A 13,055-nucleotide genomic window follows, 5' to 3' on the forward strand; every position below is an offset into this window, starting at 1 on the left:
TTAAGTCAAGGTAGAAGAAGAAGAAGTTAATGTCAAAACTTCCTAACCTAACCATAAATTTTCTGTTTCTCTTCTCAAACGGGGAACGGGGTGTTTTGTTATGTTAATCAAAAGTGAAGTTTTATTATTATATTCAAATAATTAAATGATTGTGTTCTAAAGTATAAAGATGGCTGATAATGGGGCTGGTGCCTCAAACCAGCGAAACACCCGTATAAAGCAGTCAAACCTTGAATGCAAAAACCTGTATGATTACTTAAAATCTCGACCACCAAATGTATTAGAAAGACTTTATAATCATCCTACAATATGTTTAGCGGTTTATAGAGAACTACCGGACCTAGCAAGACAATATGTCATTAGATTATTATTTGTTGAACAGCCGGTGCCACAAGCAGTTGTGGCCTCTTGGGGCTCTCAAACCTTCTCAAAAGAACACACCTATGCTACCAAAGTTTTAGCTGAACTAACGTTATGGCAGGAGGCAGCTATACCTGGTGGTCTTTTGGGTTGGATACTATCTCCTATGTTTAAAAGGAATCTCAAAATTGCCTTGCTTGGAGGTGGCAAAGCATGGAGTATGTCTTCAGCATTAGAAGTGGATAGTAAGGCTAGAGATGTTGCTTTCCTAGGTAATTAAATTATTTTTGACTGTTATATGAAAGTTAATGATCACTTAAACATTTCTATTACCGTAAAGTGAGGCTAGTTTGTGACACATGTGGTTACTTTGTGACAGTGGCCTCTAAAGTTAAACTTATTAACTTGGCCTAGCCATTAGAAATGCTGGAATAATTAAAATGTTTTATTTCAATAGTAGACTATGTGCACTATCTAGGGAACAATAACCAAAGTTCCTAGTGCAACTTCGCTCGTCATGTCACAGCTGATTTGATCATCATCAAAACAGGTGATTTTAGGTTGGCATGGAAACATTGACTTTTGAAGAAGAATTTTTAGAAGATATTTCTACCAAAGTAAATTTATATTTTAACACAATATGTTGCCTCCATTTAACATTAAAATGTCTGTAAAAAATATACGGGTGTTTCGTTGTGTCACAGTTATAATTCCATATAAATATCGCAGAAAAACTTACTTGTCACAAAGAAACCCCCGCCCATGGGGCGACTTTGTGACAACTTTTTTTGACATTTTCTTGATTTTTATAACATATACTTAGCGCATTCTAGTTTTCACTGGACATAGAGGAAAGATTGAGCTTTCAGGTGATATTTTTAAAATTATAATAAACTGAAAGTGTATGTACTATCATCATCATCATCATCATGGCTTATTCACTCCTGGCGGAGTGTTTGCCGCCCTTTTGGGCTCTCTGATTCATTTGTTGCGGAGAATCAGTCCACCGTTGTCTTTTATTATTATAGCAGCGTGTGTGACTTTGCTTTGTCTACAACTTTCCTCCATTCTTTCCGGTCCTTACAACGCTCCTTCCAATTGTAGATTCTCAGCTTCTTTATGTCTCCTAAGACTTGATCTCTCCATCTTGTTTTGGGTCTTCCCTTTGGTCTCCCTGTTGTTGGTCTCCAGCCAGTTATTCGCTTTAGCGTAGAGTCTGGGTTAGCTCTTTCTGTGTGTCCCAGCCACCTGAGCCTCTGCGCCTTCACGAACTTGATTATGTCTTCACCCTGGATGACTTCTTTAATTTCTTCATTTGTTAATCTTCTAAATTCGCCTACACTTATCCTCACTGGTCCCATTATTCGTCGAATTATCTTTCTCTCTAAGATTTCTAATCTCATTTCATCTTTTTGTGTTAGACACATCGTCTCTGCACCATAGGTGATCACTGGCCTGATTGCAGTCTTGTAAATTTTTAATTTGGTTGTCTTACTAATGTGTTTTTCTTTCAAGAATTTTTGGTAGTTCCAATAGGTTTTATTACCCAGTAGGATGCGTTCATTTATTTCATCCGTTCTATCATTTCTGCCATTCACCATCACTCCCAAATATTTGAAACAGTGTACTCTTTCAAATGTATATGCTCCAAGCTTAATTTCTTTCTCGATGTTCGTATTCTCTCTTGAGCACTTGAGGTATTTCGTTTTGCTTTGGTTTATTACTAGCCCTCTCTTCTTTGCTTCTTTATCTAGTATTAATATTATATTCTGCATGGTTTTTAAATCTCTAGTAACCAGTGCAATATCGTCTGCATACGCTATCAGTTGGGCTGAAGATTCGATAATTGTTCCCCTAATTTTGGCTGCTCTTACTGCACCCTCTATGCCAATGTTAAATAATGTTGATCGGGAGTCTCCCTGTCTGACACCTACCTCCATTTGTACTTCATCTGACGGGCCTTCCCTTGTTAAGATTCGTGCTTTGGATTCCTTCATCGTCATTTTCGTGAGACTTACTAGTTTTTCTTGAATGCCTGGTTGCTTCATATCATTAATTAGCTCCTCCCTTATTACACTGTCAAAGGCTTGCTTGTAGTCAATAAACAGTATATATAGATCGATTCCATGCTCGTAACTTTTTTCAACGATTTGCGTTACAATGTGTATTGCATCTATTGTTGACTTACCTTCTCTGAATCCATGTTGGTATTCACCTATTTTTGTTCTCATTTCTTTTTCTATTCTTTGTCTGATCAAATTAGTTAATATTTTGTACATTGTATTTAATAGCGTGATTCCCCTGTAGTTAGTGCATTTCGTTTTGTCAACTTTTTTAGGGATTGGTGTTATCAGACCGCAGTTCCAGTCGTTCGGCATGTGTTCTTCCCATATTCGTTCTATCAGCTTGTGGATTCTGTGGGCTAGTTCCTCTCCCCCTTTCTTGAAGAACTCATTTATAATGTCGTGTGGTCCTGCTGCTTTCCTTGTCTTTAATCTGTTTATGGTCACCAATGCTTCGTTGTATGAGGGAGGCTCTGATTGTTCTTCATTCCTATTTACTGTTTGTTCTTCATTTTCTGCATTTTCAGCATCGCCTTTCTTTTTGAACAATTCTCTATAGTGTGTTTCCCATTCCTTTTTTCCAATATTTGCCGGAATCTTTTTCTTATTCTGTGCTTTTATGTGTTTATATAGTCTTGCATTATCGTTACTATTAGCTTCGAGTTCCAGCAGTAAGTCTTCAATCCATTTCTTCTTTTTAGTTCTGTATGTACTGTATCATCACAAAACCTAATAAAAGTGTCACAAAGTAGCCTCACTTTACGGTAACACATTACTTGCGGGAACAATTTTTAAATAACTTCCTATTTGACGGAATGAGGTCTTAAAGACCTCTTTGTATCAAATTGTTTTAAAACTTCCCCACCTGCTAAGGCTGTAAACTGTTTATTTCTGAACCATTTTTAATATTATTGATACCGTTTGAATCCTTATAGATCTAGTCGGATTATTGTAAAAAATGTACTAGGTTGATTTGGCCCCTTACCACCATAAAGTACGATTTTTTACCCATTAGAATAGAACAGGATAGAATAATTTTTTATTGGCATAAAATTTTTACCCATTTGACCGTTTACCAATTTAACAACTATGAGGTTGAATAAGCCTTGTGTTTTCACAGCATCTCCATCTCATTGTCTTACCAGCATCCATTTACAAAAGTTTTAAGAAAACTACATCTTAACAACAATAAATGTTTAAACTATCAAACATCCCAGAATAATAAACTAGAACACAGTTATTTTAAGATATTCTTCAGTTGTTTTTTTGAATAAACGAATTCAGGAGTCAAGACATTAAGGGGTTATTAATAATTCTTTCACACTAAAAAGCCTACTAATCAACATAAATCTCACAATTAGGGCTTACAATACTGGGATTCTGGGATCCTGAATACCGGGATCCCGGACGATTTTTGTCCGGTATTTGATACCGGTATTTATAATAAAATACCGGCATTTCGGTATTAGCTTAATTTATAAAAATTGAATTGATGCACAATAATCTTTCTTCTTAGATATTTTTTGCTATTACAACAAATTATTTTGGAAGATAAACAACCAATATCATTGTAAAAAATATTTATTAAACACGTTTATTACACATAGGTATAAGTCAGATATAGCTCTTTCTAAAAGCGTGAATGTCGTTAATTTAAGACGAAGGGTTATATCAGCTTCTACAACCAAATGATTAAATCTCGTGTATACAAATATATAAAATGAGTTATATAAAAATTCTTAAATATGTAAAATTAGACTACTTTATTTTATAAATAAGCCGAAAGATTTATTAATCAGAATTGTTTTTACATTTTCAGATCTATTTTTCATTTTTTTGTTATTGTGGTGTATAAATTAGGCTCACTTATTTTCTGAATTATTAATAATAATTGAAAATTTGTAGCGGTCTAAATACAGAGTAATCCATATAAAATATTTGTCACAGTAGTTAATCTTTGTATTAATATATTTTAAAGTTAAATTAATTTACAAATAGCAAATTTCATAAGTAAAAGTACTATCCTATTATAATATGCAAAATTTATCCTAGAATCAAATATATAGTTTTTCTATTTACACATTTTTTGTATCTATCTATTCCTACTCTCTCATCATGCTCTTTGTCTTATCCCTATGCGGGGTCGGCTTCCTTAATTGCATTTCTCCACACAATTCTATCTTGGGTCATATCAATGTCAATCCCCTTTACCAACATGTCCTGCCTTATCGTCTCCCCCCAGGTCTTCTTTGGTCTTCCTCTCCTACTCCTTCCAGGAATCTGCACTTCAGCTATTCTTCGTATTGTGTGATTAACGTCTCAACGTTGAACATGACCAAACCATCTTAACCTATACTCTCTCATTTTGGCATCAATTGGTGCCACACCTAGACTTCCCCTAATATACTCATTTCTAATTTTATCCTTCTTTGTCACTCCACTCATCTATCTAAGCATTCTCATTTCCGCCACATGCATTTGTTGTTCCTCTTTCTTCTTTACTGCCCAACATTCAGTTCCTTACATCATAGACGGTCTTATGGCCAGCGCCGGTTTAACCAGGGGGTCTTTTGGGTGCTGTAGCACCGGGCGGTTGAAGGTTCTAGGGCGGTACGCGCGAAGCGCGTGCTGTTCCGAAATTATATGATTATGGTAAAATAAAATTTGCATACAAATCCACATGATATAATAATAAAAATTTTTCTGTTTTATCATTAACTTGAAAACAACAATAATTTATAAATAAATTATTATTAACGTCGACGTACCTATATGGTTTATGCACTGTGTTCAGTTTATGTTATCTAAATGTCAGATAACGTACAAACATGCCGCGCGCCGTAAAATTATATCATTCTACAGCGTTTAAGAATATAATTAGACCAGTAAGAATCTGTTTTTAGGTGGATGTGAGAGGTAGCATTCAGATTTTTGCGGATAAAGTTAGGTCATAACTTCGTTAATAATAATTAATTTATGCTCCTTCTCAAGTATGCCCCGAACATTAATAAAAAGATAAAATATTTAAAAATTTCAAAATATTTCGTTTTTTTTCTACTTTTTTTGCTTATAACTTAAAAACTATTCATTTTAGAACAAAGTCCTATAGGAATAAAACAAAGATAATTAAATTTTCTATCAGATGCGATTTGTTAAAAATGTCTTAATTTATGACCCTTGCTTCAAAATAGCAATAAATATAAAATAAGGGGGCAAAACAAGCCTGTCCTTATTCAATTATTTTCCATCACTTAGGTTACACTTGGAACCTTCCTAATTCGCTTAGAAAATTTTTTAATGTGCTAAAACCGTACACCAAATTTCATTAAAATTAACTTGCTAGATTTTGCATAATAATTTTGCAATCTAAACTTTTTTTTAAAAAATTAAAATTTTTTAAAATATTGCACAACAAAAACTAGAACATACAAAGATTTGTCAATTTTTTTACATATAAAGAAGTACTCCACCTATCTAATGCACTTTACAGAATTGAAATCGGATTATTAAAGCAGCCTCAGCAATGTTTTAAAGTTATAAACAATTTTTTGGCTTATAAACAAATTAGTGCTGTGTCCAGGAGGGGGTGCTACGGGCTCCTTTATTTAGATGAACTTACCCAAGTTTTTTTATGTATTTTGACCCGTAGAACACGAATTTTTTGGGTAACAGTTGATCCGGATGTCGATAAGATTGTTATAAACAAAGAACTTGAGGAATTACATAAAATCGATTTTTCGCAAAATAAAACATTTTTTTGTATTTCTTGGGTAATTCTAAGCAAAAATGTTCTTACAAGTTTTTTCGTAGGATGCATAGTTTTCGAGATAAACGCGGTGGAACTTTCAAAAAATCGAGAAATTGCAATTTTTGAACGCGAATAACGTTTGATTAAAAAATAAAATAGCAATTCTGCTGACAGCAATTGAAAGTTTAAGTCAAATTATACCGGTTTTAATTATTAATTGAAATAAAGTTAAGAAATATTTTTGAGCCTGGGCGCGGCATCCGTATCAGCACCGGGCGGCAGACTGTGTTAAACCGGCACTGCTTATGGCTGTTTTATAGAATTTTCCCTTCAGCTTCATTGGAATTTTTCTGTCACACAACACACCACTCGATTCTTTCCACTTCATTCATCCAGCCCTAATTCTACTGCATGCATCTCCATCTATTTCTCCATTACTCTGTAATACTGATCCCAGGTACTTAAAACTATTGCTTTTTACAATCAGTTCACCATCCAAAGATACCATTTTATTTGTAGTAACTCCATCTTTAAATGAACATTTCAAATACTCTGTTTATGTCCTACTAAGTTTTAAACCTTTTTCCTCCAGAGCTTGCCTCCACTGTTGCAGTTTTTGTTCTAAGTCTCTTTCACTATTTCCTACTAACACGACATCATCAGCATACATTAAGCACCATGGAATGTTACCCTGTAGTTTCGCTGTTATCTGGTCCAAAACTAATGAGACCATAATCTATTCCTGCTCTCTATGAAATGTTATAAGCAACATCTACTCTTTTCAAAACAAAATTTAATAGGTTTCATATATGTATTATTTAATAACAAGTCGGTATAACAACTGAGGATAGTATAAATATAAGGTGTATATTTTTTATTCATAAACCGGTTTTAATACCGGGATCCCGGTATTTGAAATTTTAAATACCAAATACCGGTATTGAGATTTTGGCTCGGTATTGTAAGCCCTACTCACAATAATCTTACCAAAAGCTAAAAAAATTGCTAAAAATCCCATTATAATGCCATCATCCGATTTCATTTGAATACCATATTGGACCGAATATTTTAGATTAGAGGTAATCACAACATTTAAGGATCTTGGGATAATTTTTGACCCTACAGTACGCTTCAGGGATCACTTTTCTTACGTTTCTAATAGATCCATGAAACTTTTAGGTTTCATGAAACGTAGCCTCTCTGAATTTGATAATATTTATTGTCTCAAAAATATCTACTGTTCCCTTATAGATCGGTTTTGGAATATGGTAGCAATATTTGGTCTCCACATTTTAAATGCTACAAAGATCTATTAGAAAGAATACAGAGAAAGTTCTTAAGATTTATTGCTTTTAAATTGAGAATACCTGTAAATGAAATTGAATACATTGTTTTACAATCTTTACTTAAATTGCCTACTCTTCAAGAAAGGCGAATATTGCTAGATGTAGCATTTATATATAAATTAATACGAGGAGGCATTGATGCTAGTGCTCTTTTGGAAAAGGTTTATTTCCGTACTCCCTGTAGAGACACCAGATCCCAAGACTTATTTTATTTAGAATTTCATAATCGAACTTATGCTGTAAATAAACCCTTACAGAGAATGGGTAGAAATGCAAACAATTTTAATAGTAATGATTTTTTTCATTTATCACTAAGTATACTCTCACTCTCACGGCAACTCTCATTTTGACGTCAGCAGAAGACGGTCAGCTGAGAATGGTCAAAAATGGACAATGATAATTCATGAATTTCGCTTCTTTTTACAAATGTTTGTATTTTTGAGTTTTATTTCAATAAAAATCTCATAAAATTCTCATGAAACTTAATTATGAATTTTTTATTACTATAGTCTTTTTACTACAAAAGCAAGCGTACATAGGTCAAAATTTCTGATGTCAGAGCACTGCCAAGATATTAGAATGTGACTTTTCATCATGGCCACGTTTATGTCATTACTTGTCAGATATTTTTCTTTGTTTTTGTTTACTGTACAAGTAATATCTATAATTAGGTATTTATTCTAATTAATGACGTCAATCGGTTTTCATTTCTTCATTTCGAAATATATTAATAATACCCCGAAATATTTGTAATGTTATTTAACAAATATAAACATCAACTTTAAAATTGGCATTTCTCTAGCACCGACAGCTAGATGACACCCACACGGAACTGCCCGATGTTGCATAAGTGTCAACATGGTAATAAGAAAAGCGTAATTGGGATTACATTGAGAATTTTAGAATTATATTAATTAAATAACCAAAAACATTTTTTATTATTAATAATATCCTTTAAGTTAAATACTCCAAAAAATAATAATTTTATTTAAATATATTAGACAATCGTAAGTATGCTACTGATATGACAATTCAGGGTTGCTATATTTTTACTTTGTTTTGTACACAATTTGATTCAAAATATAGCTTTAAAAAACTGTACTGTTTTTATAAATACTGACATATTTAATACAGCTTAATTTAAAAACTATTGTAATTATTGTTGTGTAGGTATTGTGATTGTGTTTGTATTGAGAAACATGCCAAACCAAAATGCTTCTTTAATAGATTATTTTGAACAAGAACGAAATAATGGGTCCCATTTTACTGCCGAGAAGTAAGTTAAAGAATTTAGATTTCTTAGTTTAGGTTTGTTAGAAATAAAATTATTATTGGATTTAAAGATTAGAAAGTTTTCTTATGAATTTTAGCGTTGGCAGTAGTTTTAAGATATTAAATAATCTATTTTATTGATTATATTTACACAAACAATGCCTACACTATGATAATATTGTTGTTAACTATTATATTTCGGTAAGTAATGAAAATCAATTGACATCATTAATTAGAATAAATAATTATAGATATTACTTGTTCAGTAAACAAAAACAAAGAAAAATATCTCTGACAAGTAATGACATAAACGTGGCTATGATAAAAAGTCACATTCTAATGTCTTGGCAGTGCTCTGACGTCACAAATTTTGACCTACGTAAACCTGCTTTTGTAGTAAAAAGACTATATCTAGGAACTGTGAAAAAGGAATATTGTTTGACAGTTTTACAATGAATTTCTATAAAAAAGATTCAGTTTTTATTTATTATAACGAAACAAATTTCAAAAATACATTACAAACTCGTTGGGATCATACTTATATGCCCCGAACCGCCAGATGAGAAGAAGTTAGTACGTATTTGAAGTCTTATAAAAATTCATTCTGCCATATATGAAGAACTTTGAAGGGGCCAAATAGACCTTCCCCTAGTTACATAAGGATCATCTATTACTGTACCTCCAAACTTCGAACAATGTAGCCTCATTCAAATATTTTAATCGGTTTGTCTTTGTCCAGTGTGTTATTTGTTATTTGTAATGTTAATTTTAAGCAAATGTCTACCACATCCTGGGATATCTTCATTTTCTGACGAAGTAAGTCTACAAAATTATTATCATTTTTTATTATACATCAGCTTCGAGTTCTTGTTGAAGTTTTTCCACCTTGTTTCTATCTCTACAATAGCGTTTTTTTGCTTATCTCAGATGCCCCTGATGATTCTCTGAGAGCAAAAGTATACTTGGGAAAGAGTTAGTATATAACTATGCTCGATATCAGCCTTTTATTTCTAAAATTCATATATTTGAACATTCAACCATATCTTATACAAATTGGTTGATATTATATAAAAACACTCATCATCATCATCATCCAACCAATTTACGTCCAATGCTGGACATAGGTCTCCCCAATTGTTTCCACACTTCACGGTTTTGTGCTGATTGTTGCCAGTTTTTAATAATCCGCCTGATATCATCTGTCCATCGTGTAGGCGGCCTTCCTCTACTGCGTTTTTCTTCTCTTGGTCTCCATTCCATCAGTTTTCGTGTCCATCTTGAATCCTTCAGCCTGTCGATGTGTCCCGACCAGTTCCATTTGAGCTTGGTGACACGTTCTAACATCTGTGATATCAGTTCTTTGTCTGAGATCTTCATTTCTTATTTTATCCCGTAGGATTACGCCCAGCATGGATCTTTCCATACGCCTTTGAGCAACCCTCATTTTCGACGCTGTTGTCTTGGTTAGAATCAGTGTCTGTGCTCCATACGTCATTACCGGTAGCACACATTGATCAAACACTTGTCTTTTCAAACTGATCGGTATACTGCTCCTAAATATGTCTCTCAGCAAGAGTTAATCTTGAAGAAGATAAAAACACTAAGGAAGTCAATTTGTGACCAAGGGAAATATAGATTCATTTTGTTATAAACAGATTTTAGTCCGAATTTAATACTCATAGCACGAACAGAACAATGACTATTGGTTCACCTAGTTTTATAATAAAAGGTAATAGAAAATCTAATTTTGTTATGTTTTTAGATACCTATTCTCAAGAAAGATGGGAGTGTGTCTTACATTATATGGTAGGTTCCCAGCAGCAAGAAGGAATATCAGCTGATGCTGTGAGAATCCTGTTGCATGCAGGTCTGATGAAACGTGATGAAGATGATGGAACATTAGTGATAACAAGACAAGGTTTCCAATTTTTGCTCTTGGATAGACAGGCACAAGTTTGGCATTTTTTACTTCAGTATTTAGACACAGTAGAAGAACGTGGTCTTGATTTAGTAGAGTGTCTTACTTTTTTGTTTCAACTTAGCTTTAGTACCTTAGGAAAAGATTACAGTACTGAAGGTATGAGTCCAGGATTGTTAATATTTTTGCAACATCTGAGAGAGTTTGGTTTAGTGTACCAAAGAAAGAGAAAAGCTGGGAGATTTTATCCTACTAGGCTAGCTCTAAATATAACTAGTAGTCAAAATAAAGTTACTGCAGATATTGAAGAAGATCGTCCTAAAGGTTATATAGTAGTAGAAACTAATTACAGAGTATATGCATATACAGATTCTAATCTGCAAGTTGCTCTAATTGCTTTATTTACAGAGCTTATGTATAGGTTTCCGAATTTAGTAGTTGGTGTGATAACAAGAGATTCTATAAGACAAGCTTTAAAAGGAGGGATAACAGCTGATCAGGTTATAGGATTCTTGAAGCAGCATGCTCACCCCCAAATGTTAGATGCAGAAGCCAAACAACCACTCCCTCCAACTGTAGTTGATCAAATCAAACTATGGGAATTAGAAAGAAATAGATTGACCTATAATGAAGGAGTGTTGTATAGTCAGTTCCTATCTCAAGCCGATTTTAATGTACTCAAAGAGTATACGGAATCAAATGGTGTTTTAATATGGTGCAACAAAGAAAAGAGGACATTAGTTATTAATAAATCAGCGCATGATGATGTTAAAAAGTTTTGGAAGAGATATTCAAAAGGAAATTAGATTAAGGTTAATTTTAATTATGTGTAAAAATAGTCAATACATTTTTACTTTTTAGACTAATTTCTTTTTTTTTAAATACCTTAAATTAGATACGTAATGAAGGTGATGCTCAACGGAAGAGGGTCTACTGGAAAACAAACGAATGAATAGTATTAAAGAAATATAAATCACGACATTGTTCCCGTGGCACATTCTCATTTAATGTTGGCGATTATTCTGGCTCACAAAAGCTTATTTACAGGGGTCCTAAACAGTTCTAAGAATGTGTCACCCTTTCAATGTTACAGATTTATCAGATAAAAGATTCGTTGTCTACAGGCCCTCAACTTCCTTTTAATTTAACCTGCTTGATGACTTGTAAAATGTGGTATTTCTTGCCTCTCATTACATGTCCAAAATATGAAAGTTGTCTATGTTTTACTGTGCAGATCAACTTTTAATCTTGACCTATTCTATGTAAAACATTTTTATTCGCAATTCGATGCATCAACCATATACTCATCATCTTTTGGTAACACCATATTTCTAATGCTGTTATTTTCTTGTTTCCTGTAAGGGTCCATGCCTTTATATCATATATTAGAGTTGAGAATACATAACAGTTTAGTATTTGAAGTCTAACTATTATGTTAAGGCCCAGATTGCAAAGAACAGCTTTCATTCTATAAAACACATTTGTGGCATTCTCAATTCTTCCATAGAGTGATCCCAATTCTCATTTAAGTTACACTGTTACACCATAGATATATTATGTGAAGTTTTGGACACTTCCTAGTGTCTCTAGTAGTTTATAATTTTTGAAAAAATCGTAGTTTAAATTCAGGTTTTTTGCTGATTATCATCGTTTTCGTTTTATCGATATTTAAGACTCATTCATAGAAGAAAAATGGGAACATCTAAAAACCAGCATAATCAGAGCAGCTGAGGAAACTTGTGGGAAAGCAAAAATAGCAAATACTAACATGAGGAGAACGAAATGGTGGACGGAAGAAATACGAGAGAAAATAAAGAACAAAAAAGATAAATGGAGATACCTAAGCACAAAACACGAAACAGATTACGAGGCATATAAAGAAAAAAGGAAAGAGGTTAAAATAGCGGTGAAAGCAGGAAAGGAAAGGTCATGGAAGAGATTTGGACAAAAAATTATAGGGGAAACCAAAAACTCTTCTACGGCGCATTAAAACAACTCAGACAAAAGAAAGAGCACATGATGCCGAATATAAAAGACAAGAATGGAAACGTACTAACAGAAGACAAACAAATAATGGAGAGAACACTTCAAAGAGCTAACTCATGCAGACACGGACAACATAGGGGAGATACAAGAAATGAATGAAGAACAATAAGTGGAATGCATAACAAGAGAGGAATTAGAGAAAGCAATAGAAAGAGTAAAGGGCAAAACACCAGGCAAGGATCATATCACCCTGGAAATGATAAAATTAATGGGGACAGAGGGAATGGATAGCATGAAAGAACTAATGAATGATATCATAAATAGAGCAGAATTACCAAAGGACTGGAACAAAGACATACTAC

The 13,055-nt window shown here is 33.3% G+C and overlaps 1 protein-coding gene across 1 annotated transcript; it reads left to right on the forward strand.

The window, feature by feature from the left end:
* The first annotated feature begins 32 nt into the window (after positions 1-32).
* LOC126888201 (general transcription factor IIH subunit 4) lies at positions 33-11,567 on the forward strand. The gene is made up of 2 exons (XM_050656254.1): positions 33-632; positions 10,552-11,567. The coding sequence occupies exons 1-2, from the start codon at positions 170-172 to the stop codon at positions 11,511-11,513; spliced, it is 1,425 nt and encodes a 474-aa protein (XP_050512211.1). The 5' UTR covers positions 33-169; the 3' UTR covers positions 11,514-11,567.
* The last annotated feature ends 1,488 nt before the right edge of the window (positions 11,568-13,055 follow it).

Source organism: Diabrotica virgifera, chromosome 7, assembly GCF_917563875.1.
Source record: "Diabrotica virgifera virgifera chromosome 7, PGI_DIABVI_V3a".
Lineage (NCBI taxonomy): Eukaryota > Metazoa > Arthropoda > Insecta > Coleoptera > Chrysomelidae > Diabrotica > Diabrotica virgifera.